At 40.7% G+C, this 20,066-nt stretch overlaps 1 protein-coding gene across 4 annotated transcripts in view; it reads right to left on the reverse strand.

Moving 5' to 3' along the window:
- Positions 1 to 20,066, reverse strand: part of btbd8 (BTB domain containing 8) — a 50,913-nt gene that overhangs the window by 19,351 nt on the left and 11,496 nt on the right. For all 4 annotated transcript variants that reach the window (XM_029750716.1, XM_029750714.1, XM_029750715.1 and 1 more), the window contains 4 exons: positions 13,975 to 14,064; positions 11,142 to 11,222; positions 3,856 to 3,952; positions 2,717 to 2,805 (listed from right to left, as the gene is read on the reverse strand). In XM_029750716.1, coding sequence (XP_029606576.1) covers positions 2,717 to 2,805; positions 3,856 to 3,952; positions 11,142 to 11,222; positions 13,975 to 14,064 — 357 coding nt within the window. The remainder of the gene's footprint in view (positions 1 to 2,716; positions 2,806 to 3,855; positions 3,953 to 11,141; positions 11,223 to 13,974; positions 14,065 to 20,066) is intronic.

Raw genomic sequence — 20,066 nt, forward strand, 5'->3', positions numbered from 1 at the left:
TTTGTGATAACTGCACTGTGATATCAAAACGTTTAATAGAAAAGTGTGAGTTTTGGTTTAGTTGCATTTTTTTGTTGTTGCAATGTTAACGATCCCAAATTCGTTTAAAACGTCACACCCCTAAGACACACACAACTCATCAAAAGCTTTCCCCTCAGCGGAGCAGAAGGCAGGCAGCACAGCTCGGCCCACGCACCACGTTTTAGTTGTTTTATGTCTGTATCTTACTGCCAGATGGAATCCACACACAGATGGTGAAGTCAGAGTTAGCCCTGAATGACCAGACTTAAACACTATCAAGGCCATAATTATTCATACCACTGCCTGAGGGGTGACTGTTTCTGGCATTAGTGCAATTTAAGTTAAGTTTTCAGAGACTTTTGGACAGCTATTACATAGATAGTGACCTACATAACGTAGGGCAACATGGTGACCTTATGTTGACCCTGTTGACCCTGTTCCTCCATCTATTGTGCTCTGGATTATGCAGATTAAGCCAAACCCTTCTTATACAACTACAGAATGTTGAAGGTGATAAACAGGCTTGGGGTCAATTTTTATTCGTTTTCCAATCAATTTACTTCCTGAAGTGACTGAATTGCAATGGAATTGACCCCAACCTCGTCGATAAAAATCTGTCAAACTGACAGCACCTAACTAAAATATAATGTCCCGTAGAAATACACTCTAAAATGCTCCATACACACTAGAGGTCGACAGATTAATCGGAATGGCCGATTAATTAGGGCCGATTTCAAGTTTTCATAAAATCGGAAATCGGTATTTTTGGACGCCGATTTGGCCATTTAAAAAAAACTATTTTTTTAGACCTTTATTTAACTAGGCAAGTCAGTTAAGAACACATTCTTATTTTCAATGACGGCCAAGGAACGGTGGGTTAACTGCCTTGTTCAGAACAACAGATTTTTACCTTGTCAGCTCAGGGATTCAATCTTGCAACCTTACGGTTAACTAGTCCAACGCTCTAACCACCTGCTTTACATTGCACTCCACGAGGAGCCTGCCTGTTACGCGAATGCAGTAAGAAGCCAAGGGAAGTTGCTAGCTAGCATTAAACTTATCTTATAAAAAACAATCAATCATAATCACTAGTTAACTACACATGGTTGATGATATTACTAGTTTATCTAGCCTGTCCTGCGTTGCATATAATCGCTTAGGTACACGTTGCTCCAACCATAAACATCAATGCCTTTCTTAAAATCAATACACAAGTATATATTTTTAAACCTGCATATTTAGTTAATATTGTCTGCTAACATGAATTTCTTTTAACTAGGGAAAATGTGTCACTTCTCTTGCAAACAGAGTCAGGGTATATGCAGCAGTTTGGGCCGCCGGGCTCGTTGCGAACTGTGAAGACTATTTCTTCCTAACAAAGACAGCCGACTTCACCAAACGGGGGATGATTTAACAAAAGCGCATTTGCGAAAAAAGCACAATCGTTGCACGACTGTACCTAACCATAAACATCAATGCCTTTCTTAAAATCAATACACAGAAGTATATATTTTTTAAACCTGCATATTTAGCTAAAAGAAATCCAGGTTAGCAGGCAATATTAACCAGGTGAAATTGTGTCATTTTGCGTTCATTGCACGCAGTCAGGGTATATCGAACAGTTTGGGCCGCCTGGTTCGTTGCGAACTAATTTCCCAGAATTTTACGTAATTATGACATAACATTAAAGGTTGTGCAATGTAACAGGAATAACGTTTTGTTTTCGAGATGATAGTTTCCGGATTCGATCATATTAATGACATAAGGCTCGTATTTCTGTGTGTTAATATGTTATAATTAAGTCTATGATTTGATAGAGCAGTCTGACTGAGCGATGGTAGGCAGCAGCAGGCTCGTAAGCATTCATTCAAACAGTCCTTCGCAATGCATTGCGCTGTTTATGACTTCAACCCTGTCAACTCCCAAGATTAGGCTGGTGTAACTGATCTGAAATGGCTAGCTAGTTGGCCGGGTGCACGCTAATAGCGTTTCAAACGTCACTCGCTCTGAGACTTGGAGTAGTCGTTTCCCCTTGTTCTGCATGGGTAACGCTGCTTCGAGGGTGGCTGTTGTCGATGTGTTCCTGGTTTGAGCCCAGGTAGGAGCGAGGAGAGGAACAGAAGCTATACTGTTACACTGGCAATACTAAAGTGCCTATAAGAACATCCAATAATCAAAGGTATATGAAATACAAATCGTATAGAGAGAAATAGTCCTATAATTAATATAATAACTACAACCTAAAACATCTTACCTGGGAATATTGAAGACTCATGTTAAAAGGAACCACCAGCTTTCATATGTTCTCATGTTCTGAGCAAGGAACTTAAACGTTAGCTTTTTTACATGGCACATATTGCACTTTTACTTTCTTCTCCAACACTTTGTTTTTGCATTATTTAAACCAAATTGAACAAGTTTCATTATTTATTTGAGGCTAAATAGATTTTATTGATGTATTATATTAAGTTAAAATAAGTGGTCATTCAGTATTGTTGTAATTGTCATTATTACAAATAAAGAAATAAAAAAAGAATTGTCCGATATCGGGGTTTTTTGGGCCTCCAATAATCAGTATTGGTATCGGCGTTGAAAAATCTTAATCGGTCGACCTCTAATACATACACACACACACACACACACACACACACACACACACACACACACACACACACACACACACACACACACTCACCTCATACACAAACTGTGGAGGCTCTGGAGACCAAGGGTGTGGGTGAGGGAGAGGCACTCGAGGATGGTTTTCTGAACCCCATCTATAGGCTGCAGTAAGAATAAGAGAGAAAACAAACATGTCTAAGTGACGGGACTTTTAATGATAGGCCGTCTTTTCAATTGGACATGGATTATAAGGTACTTGCAAGTAAAGGATCTTGAATAAAAGCCTTAATAAACTAAGGTACAAAAACATATCTACACTGTTTGTAGTTGACACACAGATGAGTAAAGTCGTACACTGGTCACAGGAATATTGTTTTGTAATAGGAGTGAAAATAGATCAAAAAGAGAGTTCTCTCTGTGCCTGCTGCGGGGTAAAGTGAAGCTGCCTGTCGCAGGGGGCAGAACGGAACACCCCATATGAACTGTATCTGGGCACATGATGAGGTAAGAGTAATGAAACAGAGGCTGTTCAGAGAACCGGAACACAGCGGGACATTGTATTAAGGGTGCAGGAATGCCTGTGAGATACAAAACAGTACCAAAACAGCTAAATCTGTTCATACAGATGGCTTTCCTCCTGACACAGACTGGTATGAGACTACAGGGATCTCTGGAGATGTTACACTGATCTAGACTGGTCCCAGATCTGTTTTAGCTGTATAGGCAACTCCTATGAAGTTGACAAGAGAGCACAAACAGATCTGGGACCAAGCTAGGGCAGATCAGAGAAGCCCTGCTATGGTAGGAAGAGCTAAAACACTCCACAAGAGAGCCATGTAAAAATAGAAAGAAAAAAACTGTTATTGTGTGTGTGTGAATGGGCGGCAGGTAGCCAAGCAGTTAGAGCGTTGGGCCAGTAACTGAAAAGTTGCTGGTTCGAATACCCAAGCTGTCAAGGTGAAAAATCTGTAGATGTGTCTTAGTGCCTTGACTAAGGCACTTAACCCTATTTTGCTCCAGGGGTGTCATCATATTACTATGGCTGACCCTGTAAAACAACACCTATCGTGTGTATTTGACAATAACATTTGATTTTGTGTGTGTGTGTGTTTGCATCCATCACACAATGCTGCATTAAGACAAAAAAAAGTCGGCCAAATTGGCCTGCCAAACAGACATGTCAGACGTTTTCCCTTACATTCAGAAACCTACCTTGGGGAAGAAGCGGCAGTAGTCTCTGGTCAGCACCATCTCCACCACGTCCTTCAGTCCCTCCAGACCCAACATGTCTGCTGCCAACACCACCTGACTGGGAGAGAGGAGAGCGGCGAGAGGGCCGGTTGAGGTGGTGTTGTGGTTCTGACTGGGAGAGAGGGCTGGGTGAGGTTGGGTTGTGGTTCTGACTGGGAGACAGGAGAGATGGCTGGGTGAAGTGTTGTTGTGGTTCTAACTGGGAGAGAGGGACAGGCCAAGGGACAGGCAAGCCCTATAGTAGGTACTGAAGAATTCCACTATTATTAAAAATACTTAAAGACAACTGAAGCAAGCTAACACACTGACCTCAGGAAATGTACCTTCACTAGATGGGGATATTCATTTTTGTTTCTGATGGATTAATTATTTTCTATTCTATATGTATATGGGTTATTCCACAGAGGTGGTGTAAATTGCTATCCCACCAAAAAATTATCCAAGACAAACATATTGTTAAATTAGTAAAGTATAAAGTTATTGTTTATACACCTATTTCTAAATGAGAGGTGGCTGTCCCAAACCCTGACTGCTAAACGTCATGTTTAAAAATAAAGCAATTCATGAGTCACTTTTCTAACTATTATTTCAATAGAACATAGAGTTGTTCTATTATCACATTGAAAGATACTGATCTAATAATTAGTTGATTTATTTTTAAACATCTTTCTCTGAAAATGCTGTCCCCACTTTTGATGTCACTATCAAAACAGACATTATAAAAAAATGGTCAAATGAATGTGCCTTAAGCCACAGCCCTACAAATATAACCAGGTGATGGGATTGCAACACTATCCAATATGGCACATTGTCAGTAGTCTGTATGTCTAAACATTATGAAGAAAATTAGTAAGCAAGTTGGTAAATCTTAATGTATTTTTAAGAAGTGTCACTACCGAACATCTGATATACAGTTGAAGTCAGAAGTTTACATACACTTAGGTTGGAGTCATTAAAACTTGTTTTTCCAATCACTCCACACATTTCTTGTTAACAAACTAGAGTTTTGGCAAGTCGGTTAGGACATCTACTTTGTGCATGACACAAATCATTTTTTCCAACAATTGTTTACAGACAGATTATTTCACTTATTATTCACTGTATCACAATTCCAGTGGGTCAGAAGTTTACATACACTAAGTTGACTGTGCCTTTAAACAGCTTGGAAAATTCCAGAAATGATGTCATGGCTTTAGAAGCTTGTGATAGGCTAATTGACATCATTTGAGTCAATTGGAGGTGTACCTGTGGATGTATTTCAAGGCCTACCTTCAAACTCAGTGCCTCTTTGCTTAACCTCACTAGGGTAGGGGGCAGCATTCGGAATTTTGGATGAAAAGCGTGCCGAAAGTAAACTGCATGCTACTCAGGTCCAGAAGCTAGGATATGCATATAATTGGTAGATTTGGATAGAAAACACTCTAAAGTTTCCAAAACAGTTAAAATAATGTCTGTGAGTATAACAGAACTGATATGGCAGGCGAAAACCTGAGGAAAATCCATCCAAGAAGTGCCTTCATTTTGAAATGCCTGTTTTTCCATTGAAAGCCTATCCACCATACAAAGACTTATGACGCAGTTCACGATCCCTTATGCATGTTTATTATGAGAATTTCTGTTTTGTTGAGTTTCACGCTCTGCAATTTCACCGGATGTTGTTTGAGACAGTGGATTACTGAACAAAACGTGCTAACAAAACGGAGGGTTTTGGATATAAAGAGGGACTTGATCGAACAAAACAAACATTTCATGGGTAACTGGGAGTTGTGTGAGTGTAACCATATCAAGATCAAAGGTAAGTGATTAATTTTATCGCTATTTCTGACTTTTGTTACTCGTCTACTTGGCTGGTTACTGTTTGTAATGATTTGTCTGCTGGGCGCTGTTCTCAGATAATCGCATGGTTTGCTTTTGCCGTAAAGTCTTTTTGAAATCTGACACCGTGGTTGGATTAACAAGAAGTTAATCTTTAAACCGATGGATGTGTAACACTTGTATGTTTCATGAATTTTTATAATGAGTATTTCTGTTTTTGAATATGGCGCTCTGCAATTTCACTGGATGTTGGCCAGGTGGGATGGTAGGGTCCCACCCCCCCTAGAGAGGTTAACATCATGGGAAAATCAAAAGAAATCAGCCAAGACCTCAGAAAACAATTGTAGACCTCCACAAGTCTGGTTCATCCTTGGGAGCAATTTCCAAACGCTTGAAGGTACCACGCTCATCTCAACAAACAATAGTACACAAGTATAAACACCATGGGACCACGCAGCCGTCACACCGCTCAGGAAGGAGACGCGTTCTGTCTCCTGGAGATGAACTTTGGTGCGAAAAGTGCAAATCAATCCCAGAACAACAGCAAAGGACCTTGTGAAGATGGAGGAAACAGGTACAAAAGGATCAATATCTACAGTAAAACGAGTCCTATATCAACATAACCTGAAAGGCCGCTCAGCAAGGAAGAAGCCACTGCCCCAAAAGTGGTGATCCTAACTGACCTAGGACAGGTAATTTTTACTAGGATTAAATGTCAGGAATTGTGAAAAACTGAAATTAAATGTATTTTGCTAAGGTGTATGTAAACTTCCGACTTCAACTGTACGTACACTCCATGGCCAAAAGTATGTGGACACTTGCTTGTCGAAAACATCTCATTCCAAAATCATGGCCATTAATATGGAGTTGGTCCCCCCCTTTGCTAGTGTTCTCCTGGCAACCGCCAAACCCATATTTGTTCGTCGGACTGCCAGGATGGTGAAGCGTGATTCATCACTCCAGAGAACGCGTTTCCAGTGCTCTAGAGTCCAATGGAGGCAAGCTTTACACCACTCCAGCCGACGCTTGGCATTGTGATCTTAGGCTTGTCTGCGGCTGCTCGGCCATGGAAACCCATTTAATGAAGCTCCCGACGAACAGTTCTTGTGCTGCAGATGCTTCCAGAGGCTGTTTGGAACATGGTAGTGAGTGTTGCAACCGAGGACAGAGAATTCTTTACACGCTACGCCTTTCAACGGTCTAGTTCTGTGAGCTTGTGTGGTCTACCACTTCACAGTTGAACCATTGTTGCTCCTAGATGTTTCCACTTTACAATAACAGCACTTGCAGTTGATCAGGGCAGCTCTAACAGGGCAGAAATGTTGGAAAGGTGGCATCGCTATGACGGTGCCTCATTGAAATTCACTGAGCTCTTCAGTATGGGCCATGCTACTGCCAATGTTTGTCTATGGAGATTGCATGGCTGTGTGCTCGATTTTATACAACATATAGTGCACTACAAATATGCATAATATGGTTTTGAGACTAAAATATAAGTTTGCTGGGATGTACAGTGCATTAGGAAAATATTCAGACCCCTTCACTTTTTCCACATTTTGTTACGTTACGGCCTTATTCTAAAATTGATTAAATATAAAAATAAATATCAATCTACACACACAATACCCTATAATGACAAAGAAATTACATAAGTATTCAGACTCATTGCTACGAAACTTGAAATTGAGCTCAGCTGCATCTGGTTTCCATTGATCATCCTTGAGATGTTTCTACAACTTGAAGTCCACCTGTGGTAAATTCAATTGATTGGACATGATTTGGAAAGGTACACACCTGTCTATATAAGGTCCCATAGTTGACAGTCCATGTCAGAGCAAAAACCAAGCCATGAGGTAGAAGGAATTGTCCATGGAGTTCTAAGACAGGATTGTGTCAAGGGCACAGATCTGAGGAAGGGTACCAAAACATGTCTGCAGCTTTGAAGGTCCCCAAGAACACAGTGGCCTCCATCATTCTTAAATGGAAGAAGTTTGGAACCACCAAGACTCTTGACACCTGGCCAAACTGAGTAACAGGGGAGAAGGGCCTTGGTCAGGGAGGTGACCAAGAACCCAATGGTCACTCTGACAGAGCTCCAGAGTTCCTCTGTGGAGATGGGAGAACCACCCAGAAGGACAACAATCTCTGCAGCACTCCACCAATCAGGTCTTTATGGTAGAGTGGCCAGACGGAAGCCACTCCTCAGTAAAAGGCAAATGACAGCCCGCTTGGAGTTTGCAAAAGGACCTAAAGGACTCTGACCATGAGAAACAAGATTCTCTGATTTGATGAAACCAAGTTTGAATTATTTGGCCTGAATGCCAAGCGTCACGTCTGGAGGAAACCTGGTACCAACCCTACGGTGAAGCATGGCGGTGGCAGCATCATGCTGTGAGGATGTTTTTCAGCAGCAGGGACTGGGAGACTAGTCAGGATCGAGGCAAAGATGAACGGAGCAAAGTACAGAGAGATCCTTGATGAAAAGCTTGTAGCGTCATACCCAAGAAGACTAGAGGCTGTAATCCCTGCCAAAGGTGCTTGAACAAAGTACTCAGTAAAGGGTCTGAATACTTATGTAAATATATATATTTTTTTTTATTTATATATAAAATTTGCAAACATTTCAAAAAACCTGCTTTTGCTTTACCATTATGAGGTATTGTATGTAGATTGATGAGGGGGAAAAACAATTTAATCAATTTTAGAATAAGGCTGTAACGCAAAAACATTTTTGAAAAAAGTCAAAGGGGTCTGAATACGTTCCGAATGCACATCTGTCCAAATGAAAGATAGCAAGCCATATGTAAGCTATGGTGATAAGTAAAAAATAAGTACATTTTGTCCAAACTGAAAGTCACAACCGAAACAATTGACACCATAGAGATATATAAGAGAGCTCATCTTTGTATATGTGCCATTATGGAGTTTGTGACAGCCATTGAGGCTACCTCCAATTTAAAGTTGCATGCACCATGCTCTACCAACTGACCTACAGTGGGTAGTGGACAAGTGCACACTTCAGGAAAAAGTGTAGAGTATTGAGATGCATAGCCAGCAGGGGTGCTGTAACCCTCCAACAGCCCAAACACTGACATTTATTTGGCCAAAAATGTATGTCTATAATGTGCTCTACTGTACCCTATTCTACTGTTCTGATATCTACTATACCCCACTCTATTATACTGTACTGTACTCTACTGTACCCTACTGAACTGTACTCGTGTTTACTCCACTTGAGTTTCTTACAATTTAAGAAAGGGCCCTTGTCATGGTCTCAACTCACTAGGTCTGGATCTTGGGACCAATGTCCTGGTATAAACAAACAACAGTCTTAGCTCCTGGATATTATTTTAGTCTTTGGTTTACAAACCATATGCAACCCAATTCAGGGTTAATACACATTTTGACGGATGGGAATTTCAGAACTTCTCCATGACTTTTAACCAAATTTCCATGACCAACAATTGGCGGCATCTCGATGTACTTATAAAAAGGTATGCGTAATATGGTATGTTTTTGGGACATAACGAAAACATTACTACATGCTAATAATAGGTAAACAGTCAACTAGAGGGTACAAGATATGTTTTGAATTGGCTAACTAATTATTAGTCTATTGTCAATCATATTTTATAGGCCAGGGCTACCTGCTGCTGCAATGTCCGACTGTCTCTCCCTCCTTGAGCAACGGCCCACTTGTCTCACACACATGCATGTGATGCGCACAAACACAGACATGCTAGTGTCATTCCGATCCTGGCTGATTTTTATTTGATTGATAAAATATCTAAAAACTGTGCCTAAATAAATTATTTAACAGAAATTATTAAATACATTTCCATGACTTTTCCAAAAACTTTCAGGATATTATCATTTTCCAAAACTTTTCCAGGCCTGGAAAACACCATTTTTGTATTTTCATGACCATATGAACCCTGCCAATTTGAAGAAGACAATGCTCTCTGATAATTGGCTGATCACTCTCAACCCATAGGAATCCCCACCCACTTGACTAGTTTTAAATGGTGGAAACCCTTAATAGCAATGTCTATACCAAAACGAGTAATTTCCATCTATTTATCTCTATGATTGACACTTGACACGGAAGCGCCTGGTATTTTGCCAAAATAAAGATAGGAAACGTGATAATTTAAACATCTAACAACATAATTAATTAGATGCACAATAACTTCAATCAATCAATGAAGTTTCAGATTCATGCAATCAACATTGAACATTTTACAGAGAACAATCAAGATTATTTGAAATATTTAACTGAATTCTTTACCACCCCACTAAATGTATCAGTACTGAAACATAGTGGTAAAAGTTGCAATAAAAGGGAGAACCATGCACAGTGGTAATCATTTTGATTAACCTTCGATTACAGATTCATTTTAAATGTCATGTGCATACCAAATAAACAAAATAGTAAAAATATTATTTTTAACCTGATTTTCAAAACCTTTCAATTTAATTCAGAGATGTATGCAATACAAACAAGGTGTGTAAGAAGTATACAAGTGCATTCAGAAAATATTCCAACCCCTTGTCTTTTTCCACATTTTGTTGCGTTGCAGCCTTATTCTAAAATTGATTAAATTGTTTTCTCCCACTCATCAATCTACACACAATACCTCCATAATGACAAACTTATCACATTTACATAAGTATTCAGACCCTTTACTCAGTACTTTGCAGAAGAACCTTTGGCAGTAATTGCAGCCTCAAGTCTTCTTGGGTATGATGCTACAAGCTTGGCACACCTGTACTTTCTCCCATTCATAGTGACCATCGGGTTGTTGACCAAGGCCCTTCTCGATTGTTCAGTTTGGCCGGGCGGCCAGCTCTAAGAAGAGTCTTGGTGGTTCCAAACTTCTTCCATTGAATAATGATGGAGGCCACTGTGTTCTTGGGGACCTTCAATGCTGCAGACATTTTTTGGTACCCTTCCCCTCAACACAATCCTGTCTCGGTGCTCTACAAACAATTCCTTCGATCTCATGGCTTGGTTTTTCCTCTGACATGCACCGTCAACTATGGGACCTTATATAGACAGGTGTGTGCCTTTCCAAATCATGTCCAATCAATTGAATTTACCACAGGTGGACTCCAATCAAGTAGAAACATCTCAAGGATGATCAATGGAAACAGGATGCACCTAGACTCAATTTCGAGTCTCATTGCAAAGGGTCTGAATACTTATGTAAATAATGTATTTCTGCTTTGTCATTATGGGGTATTGTGTGTAGACTGATGAGTAAAAAAATGTATTTAATCAATTTTAGAATAAGGCTGTAATGTAACAAAATGTTGAAAAAGGGAAAGGGTCTGAGTACTTTCCGAATGCACTGTATATGTCTACCTGACAGTATGTTGGAAGACGTGTGCTGAAAGTTTGGATACAACTTCACATTTTATAAGGCACATACCTGGCACTGGCTCTGGGTGGTAGGTCTATTATGGCACCATACATGAACTGTAGGAGAATCTCCATCTCATCTGGACCCAATCTGAAAATAACACTGTTGTTACCTCTCTAGGCAAAGTAGAACCATCATCCCACTTCAAATCTACCGTATGATCTGGGGTGCTGTAATGGCTGTAGGCTTTTTATTCAAGCTATAAACTCGAAGAAATTGTACAAGTGTCTCTTGCAAAACTGACTTTATCTTACTAAACTAAAAATAATGGTAAAATAAATCATATCTAAACATCTATTTATTGAGCCACATGATGTTTTCATAAAATGCAATTCTAAGCGAAGAGCAGCACTAAAACATTGTCACTCGGGCCTACGGGGTATTTCCCCCAGAGTCCTCCAGTACAGTGCCTCAGCACACCCATCCTGCATGGTGACAGAGTGTCTTCCCCAATTACTCTCAGATCAGCCAGGCTGAGACGAGTGACATTACTCTCCCCTCAGGAGAGCGCTGCCTCGTTTGTCTCTGCTGCCACACCGCTCTGACGGCAAGGGTAGAGAGGACTTAAAAACAAGGGTAGATGACCTGGTTTGGAAATTATTTGAGTGAGTGGAATCACACTGTCTGTAGTTAGCGGTTTGTTTGTGTGTGTGTGTGTGTGTGTGTGTGTCAGGGTTGGGCTCAATTCAAATTGAAGGCAGTCAATTCAGAAAGTATACAAAAAATGTAGATTCCATTTAATGACTTCTCAATAAAGTAGAAACTATTTATTTAAAACGTTTTTACATTTCTGAATGTTAAATTCAAATAATTTCCTGAAATGACTGCCTTCAATTCAAATTGAGCTTAACCCTGGTGTGTGCACGAAACCCCATAAAAAGCCAGCCTGATATAGACTAATATATTCTCAGCACCCACAGTATGAATAATTAATGCAGTATAGGATAGGCAGCAGACTTAAATTGTTGAGAGAGAATGAGCCTTGTTATTGATACACCAGAGTGGAGGTATAGGATGCGTCCCAAATGGCAGCCTATTCACTTTATAGTGCACAACTCCTGACAAAAGTAGTGCACTATATAGGGAATAAGCTGCAATTTGGGACGCAGCCGTAGACATTACCGACGAATAGACGAAGAAGGACTACAGTCCTAACCATCCCTTGGCCAGTATGTATGTACTGTATGTACAGTTGAAGTCGGAAGTTTACATACACCTTAGCCAAATACATTTAATATCAGTTTCACAATTCCTGACATTTAATCCTAGTAAAAATGCCCCGTCTTAGGTCAGTTAGGATCACCACTTCATTTTAAGAATGTGAAATGTCAGAATAATAGTAGAGTATTATTTATTTCAGCTTTTATTTCTTTCATCACATTCCCAGTGGGTCAGAAGTTTACATACACTCAATTAGTATTTGGTAGCATTGCCTTTAAATTGTTTAACTTGGGTCAAACGTTTCGGGTAGCCTTTCAGAAGCTTCCCACAATAAGTTGGGTGAATTTTGGCCCATTCCTCCTGACAGAGCTGGTGTAACTGAGTCAGGTTTGTAGGCCTCCTTGCTCGCACATGCTTTTTCAGTTCTGCCCACAGATTTTCTATGGGTTTGAGGTCAGGGCTTTGTGATGGCCACTCCAATACCTTGCCTATATTGTCCTTAAGCCATTTTGACACAACTTTGGAAGTATGCTTGGGCTCATAGTCCATTCGGAAGACCCATTTGCGACCAAGCTTTAGCTTCCTGACTGATGTCTTGAGATGTTGCTTCAATATATCCACATACTTTTCTTCCCTCATGATGCCATCTATTTTGTGAAGTGCACCAGTCCCTCCTGCAGCAAAGCACCCCCACAACATGATGCTGTGCTTCACGGTTGGGATGGTGTTCTTCGGCTTGCAAGCCTCCCCCTTTTTCCTCCGAACATAACGATGGTCATTATGGCCGAACAGTTCTATTTTTGTTACATCAGACCAGAGGACATTTCTCCAAAAAGTACAATCTTTGTCCCCATGTACAGTTGCAAACCTTAGTCTGGCTTTTTTTATGGCGGTTTTGAAGCAGTGGCTTCTTCCTTGCTGAGCGGCCTTTCAGGTTATGTCGATATAGGACTTGTTTTACTGTGGATATAGATACTTTTGTCCCCGTTTCCTCCAGCATCTTCACAAGGTCCTTTGCTGTTGTTCTGGGATTGATTTGCACTTTTTGCACCAAAGTACGTTCATCTCTAGGAGACAGAACGCGTCTCCTTCCTGAGCGTTATGACGGCTGTGTGGTCCAATGGTGTTTATACTTGAGTACTATTGTTTGTACAAGGACAACAAAGCCAAGGTATTGGAGTGGCCATCACAAAGCCCTGACCTCAATCCCATAGAACATTTGTGGGGAGAACTGAAAAAGAGCGTGCAAGCAAGGAGGCCTACAAACCTGAATCAGTTACACCAGCTCTGTCAGGAGGAATGGGCCAAAATTCACCCAACTTATTGTGGGAAGCTTGTGGAAGGCTACCTGAAACGTTTGACCAAAGTTAAACAATTTAAAGGCAATACTACCAAATACTAATTGAGTGCATGTATACTTCTGACCCACTGGGAATGAGATGAAAGAAATAAAAGCTGAAATAAATTATTCTCTCTACTATTATTCTGACATTTCACATTCTTCAAATAAAGTGGTGATCCTAACTTACCTAAGACAGGGACTTTTAACTAGGATTAAATGTCAGAAATTGTGAAAAACTGAGTTTAAATGTATTTGGCTAAGGTGCATGTAAACTTCCGACTTCAACTGTATGCATGCATGCATGCATGCATGCATGTATGTATGTGTGCCAGGACCTACCCCTGTAGAGTGATGCATTGTCTGGAGCTCTCCATCCAACTCCCACACAGCATAGCTCGGAAATACTGAGACCGCGCACACAGGACCGCCCTAAAAACAAACACACATGTCATATTTCAGCTGTGTGGCCTGTGCGTGTGTGTGGTGATGGTGTAGCTGGCCCTGAAGGGACACATGGTGATGGTATGTCTAGCACACAGACCTTCAGAGAAGTGACTGATCTGGACATCAAAGAACCATTCTGCAGTCTCTGAACCGAAGCCCATGTTTTTACCAAGATGATGCTCAACTGCCACTGAGATGCACATATGACCCTGTAGCACATTGCATATCTAATATGATCTTCAGATCATCTCTAGCATCATGACAGCTCAGTGAAAATCATCAGAGGGGATCCACAGTTTTACAGTCACCATTATTCACTAGCTTATCTTGTCATGGACGAGGAAGGGCCCCCTCTCTCCCCAGTAACACACAAACCCCTCTGCTTTTCTCTCTCACACACACCCACATACTGTAAATAGTATAGACTTTATTTAACCCCCTCATTGCCATACTGTGTTTCCATATACTTGGAGTGTGCTATAATTCTCTCAGAGTGATCATTTAAACTACACTTCAGGAGGGGTGTCCTCTTCTGTAGCAGAGCTTATTATAGAAGCAGAAATAGACGACGTAACTGGAGAGAATTCAGTAAAAAAGGCTGTTGAAAGAATCGTGAATGTCTCCATGCTATTGTAACACATTTATACATCAATTCTCAGTGATTGCCACTATTCCTTAAAACACTGGCTGACATCTCCCTGGGGCCACCCATACGAAAATGTATGCACACATGACTAAATTGCTTTGGATAAAAGTGTCTGCTAAATGGCATACACTAAATATACAAAGGTTTGTGGACAACCCTTCAAATGAGTGGATTCGACTATTTCAGCCACACCCGTTGCTGACAGGTATATAATATCGAGCACACCGACATGCAATCTCCATAGACAAACATTGGCAGTAGAATAGCCTTACTGAAGAGATCAGGGACATTCAACGTGGCACCATCATAGGACACCAACTTTTCAACAAGTCAGTTCGTGAAATTTCTGCCCTGCTAGAGCTGCCCTGGTCAACTGTAAGTGCTGTTATTGTGAAGTGGAAACGTCAAGGGGCAAAGTGGAAAGCCTTCCCAGAAGAGTGGAGGCTGTTATAGCAGCAAAGGGGGGACCAACTCCTTATTAATGCACTTGATTTTGGATTGAAATGTTCGACGAGCAGGTGTCCACATACTTTTGATCATGCAGTGTATATTAAGAATATTGGACCCACTTGTGTTATTGGGAGACACTAAAGTCGTTTAACAAAAGGTGGTCATGATGGTACAGAGCTGTACTCCAAACAGAGTTACTTTAGTAGCACCATCAGCCTAACGTATAGAACATGACAAGTCCTCCTGTATGTGGAACAAAAGAGTGATTTCATACAATGAGCTGTAGAAGTCTTGCTGCTGTAAATGAAAGGCTCCAGATTGTGAATGTCAGTCAGTCTCCGTGAGGAGGGGAATAAATCTTCTCTTCCCTCAGCAGAGGTAGGTGTGTGTCTGTGTCAGTCAGTCTAGATATCTCTTCTCTTCCCCCAGCCGGGGGAGGTGGGGATGGAGGGATGGATGAAAGTGATTGGTAGATCACAGCTCAGCCCCAGTGGAGTGGCATCGAGAGAAGAAGGGAGCGAGAGAGAACTGCGGAAGGCAGGCAGGCACCACTGGGCTACCATACTAATCAGATTCAGCAGTGTTGCACTGCAGTCAAGGCTCACACGGCATGGAATGCTAGAAAAACACCAAAAAAGGTTTTCCCGCTTTCATCTGGAGAGGAGCTGCATTACACTCTGTCTGTCTGGGTAGATCCCCTGAGCATGGGCAGGGAGGGAGAAACCTGTCTCCATGTTTACTACTAGCACTACCTCTGCACCACTGAATGACCTCACCACAGTGTAACAGCTTGGTGAAACCCTCTGGCCTTGAGGACTGTGATTGTGTTGTACAGCTTACTTTTTTTTTATCAATGAATGATAACAGAAACATGAAGATAAATCAAGCAACATTTTTGGACACAGAGACAGATGGTTGTGTTTGGTGCACATTATTGGTTTAAATGCTGGTCTGGGGGGCTTTTTCAGGTTGATGTTTGATTCAAAGGTCAATGTATTATCATGACAATTTATTTGTGCCTGAAATCCAACTGTTCAAATTGCATGCCAAAATGATAACCAATCTATGCAAATATCCCTTCAAAGTGACATCTGTATGCAAATGCATAACACTGTTATAACATGATTTCATGTGACACACAAATACATTTAAAAAAAATACACAAGATCAGTAGCTATTATCAAACTGTTCATGTACAAGAAGCGCATCGGTATGTATCAGCAGATCATTAGCAGTATCTGTACCCATTCCACTTCCAAACAGCCTTGCATGTGTATCACTATTACATGAGGAACTGCCCAACAATCAATCAAGTTTGAGCATCAGGGAAGTCTATCAAATGCCAGAGAATGTTAATGTAGTAACGAAAGTTCAATCAGTAAGGCTGGTCTGAATGGATCATCCCTTCATTTATCTAGTGAGTAAGGGGTAATAAATGAGGGGCTGTTATTTTTATGGAAAATAATTAACGTGTGGAACTGACCTTTCACGGAGTTGCATTATTTTACAGAGATCGCATAGAGCCCCGAGTTGATTATCCCTTTTATACCATGGCTATAATTGAACACATTTGCAGGTAGAAATATGTTCAACATTCAATGAAGTAGCTAGCAAGTTTACTAGATAGCTACAGTAGTTGTTATGGTAACCAAATAAAACAGACTTAGTAGCTTAGCTAACTTTGAAAATTGAACTCAACAATCTAACTACTGTTTTCAACTGGACTTTTACTTTCAAAACAGCTCAAACAAAACTTGTAAAAATGAACTATAGCTATTGAATTCTACTGTGCGTTACAGGGAAATAATGCACGCTATACAAGCCAATAAGAAAGGAGAATTACGCACGACGCAGAGTGCCTGTATACAGCCCTTAGCCGTGGCATATTGGCCATATACCACAAACCCTCAAGGTGCCTTATTGCGATTATAAACCGGATACCAATGTAATTATAGCAGTAAAAATAAAAGTTGTCATACCTGTGGTATAGTCTGATATACCATGGCTGTCAGCCAATCAGCATTCAGGGCTCGAACCACCCAGGTTAGAAAATGGGTGGTTTGAGCCCCGAATGCTGATTGGCTGACAGCTGTGGAATATCCAGACCAAATCAAATCACATTTTAAATTTGTCACATGCACTGAATACAACAGGCGTATGTAGACCTTACCTTGAAATGCTTACTTACAAGCCCTTAACCAACAATGCAGAAAATATTTCATATAATAATAAATTAAGAAAATAAGTACCCCAATAAAATAACAATAACGAGGGTATATACAGGAGGTGCCGAGTAAATGTGTGGTTGTACATGTTAGTCGAGGTAATATGTACAAATACAGTTGAAGTCGGAAGTTTACATACACTTAGGTGGGAGTCATTAAAACTAGTTTTTCAACCACTCCAAAAATGTCTTGTTACCAAACTATAGTTTTGGCAAGTTGGTTCGACATCTACTTTGAGCATTTCAAGCAATTTTTCCAACAATTGTTTACAGACAGTTCATTTCACTTAATCGCAATTCCAGTGGGTCAGAAGTTACATACAGTTGAAGTCGGAAGTTTACACACACCTTAGCCAAATACATTTAAACTCAGTTTTTCACAATTCCTAACATTTAATCCAAGTAAAAATTCCCTGCCTAAGGTCAGTGAGGATCACCACTTTATTTTAAGAATGTGAAATGTCAGAATAATAGTAGAGAGAATGATTTATTTCAGCTTTTACTTCTTTCATCACATTCCCAGTGGGTCAGAAGTTTACATACACTCAATTAGTATTTGGTAGCATTGCCTTTAAATAGTTTAACTTGGGTCAAACGTTTTGGGTAGCCTTCCACAAGCTTCCCACAATAAGTTGGGTGAATTTTGCCCCATTCCTCCTGACAGAGCTGGTGTTACTGATTCAGGTTTGTAGGCCTCCTTGCTCACACACTCTTTTTCCGTTCTGCCCACAAATGTTCTATAGGATTGAGGTCAGGGCTTTGTGATGGCCACTCCAATACCTTGACTTTGTTGTCCTTAAGCCATTTTGCCACAACTTTGGAAGTATGCTTGTGGTTAATGTCCATTTGGAAGACCCGTTTGCAACCAAGCTTTAACTTCCTGACTGATGTCTTGAGATGTTGCTTCAATATATCTACATAATTTCCCTACCTCATGATTCCTGAGCGGTATGACAGCTGCGTGGTCCCATGGTGTTTATACTTGCGTACTATTGTTTGTACAGATGAACATGGTACCTTCAGGCATTTGGAAATTGCTCCCAAGGATGAACCAGACTTAAGGAGGTCTACCAATTTTTTTTTAGGTCTTGGCTGATTTTTGGAAACTTTAGAGTGAAACTTTAGAGTGTTTTCTATCCAAATCGACCAATTATATGCATATCCTAGCTTCTGGACCTGAGTAGCATGCAGTTTACTTTGGGCACGCTTTTCATCCAAACTTCCGAATGCTGCCCCCTACCCTAGTGAGGTTAAGCAAAGAGGCACTGAGTTTGAAGGTAGGCCTTGAAATACATCCACAGGTACACCTCCAATTGAATCAAATGATGTCAATTAGACTATCACAAGCTTCTAAAGCCATGACATACTTTTCTGGAATTTCCCAAGCTGTTTAAAGGCACAGTCAACTTAGTGTATGTAAACTTCTGACCCACTGGAATTGTGATAGAGTGAATTATAAGTGAAATAATCTGTCTGTACACAATTATTGGAAATTTGACTTGTGTCACGCACAAAGTAGGTGTCCTAACCGACTTGCCAAAACTATAGTTTGTTAACAAGAAATTTGTGGAGTGGTTGAAAAACGAGTTATAATGACTCCCACATTAGCGTATGTCAACTTCCGACTTCAACTGTAGACTAAGCTGACTTTGCCTTTAAACAGCTTGGAAAATTCCAGAAATGATGTCATGGCTTTAGAAGCTTCTGATAGGCTAATTGACATCATTTGAGTCAATTGGAGATGTACCTGTGGATGTATTTCAAGGCCTACCTTCAAACTCAGTGCCTCTTTGCTTGACATCATGGGAAAATCAAAAGAAGTCAGCCAAGACCTCAGAAAGAAATTGCCGTCATAACGGGTACAAAGGTATCTATATCCACAGTAAAACGAGTCCAATATCGACATAACCTGAAAAGCCGCTCAGCAAGGAAGAAGCCACTGCTCCAAAACCGCCATAAAAAAAGCCAGACTACGGTTTGCAACTGCACATGGGGACAAAGATAGTACTTTTCGGAGAAATGTCCTCTGGTCTGATGAAACAAAAATAGAACTGTTTGTCCATAATGACCAATGTTATGTTTGGAGGAAAAAGGGGGAGGCTTGCAAGCCGAAGAACACCATCCCAACCGTGAAGCACGGGGGTGGCAGCATCATGTTGTGGGGGTGCTTTGCTGCAGGAGGAACTGGTGCACTTCACAAAATAGATGGCATCATGAGGTAGGGAAATTATGTGGATATATTGAAGCAAAATCTCAAGACATCAGTCAGGAAGTTAAAGTTTGGTCGCAAATGGGTCTTCCAAATGGACAATAACCACAAGCATACTTCCAAAGTTGTGGCAAAATGGCTTAAGGACAACAAAGTCAAGGTATTAGAGTGGCCATCACAAAGCCCTGACCTCAATCCCAACTTTTTTGGCAGAACTGAAAAAGCGTGTACAAGCAAGGAGGCCTACAAACCTGAATCAGTTACACCAGCTCTGTCAGGAGGAATGGGCCAAAATTCACCCAACTTATTGTGGCAAGCTTGTGGAAGGCTACCCAAAACGTTTGACCCAAGTTAAACAATTTAAAAAGGCAATGCTACCAAATACTAATTGAGTGCATGTAAACTTCTGACCCACTGGGAATGTGATGAAAGAAATGAAAGCTGAAATAAATCGCTCT

The sequence above is a fragment of the Salmo trutta genome, chromosome 4 (genome assembly GCF_901001165.1).
Source record: "Salmo trutta chromosome 4, fSalTru1.1, whole genome shotgun sequence".
Lineage (NCBI taxonomy): Eukaryota > Metazoa > Chordata > Actinopteri > Salmoniformes > Salmonidae > Salmo > Salmo trutta.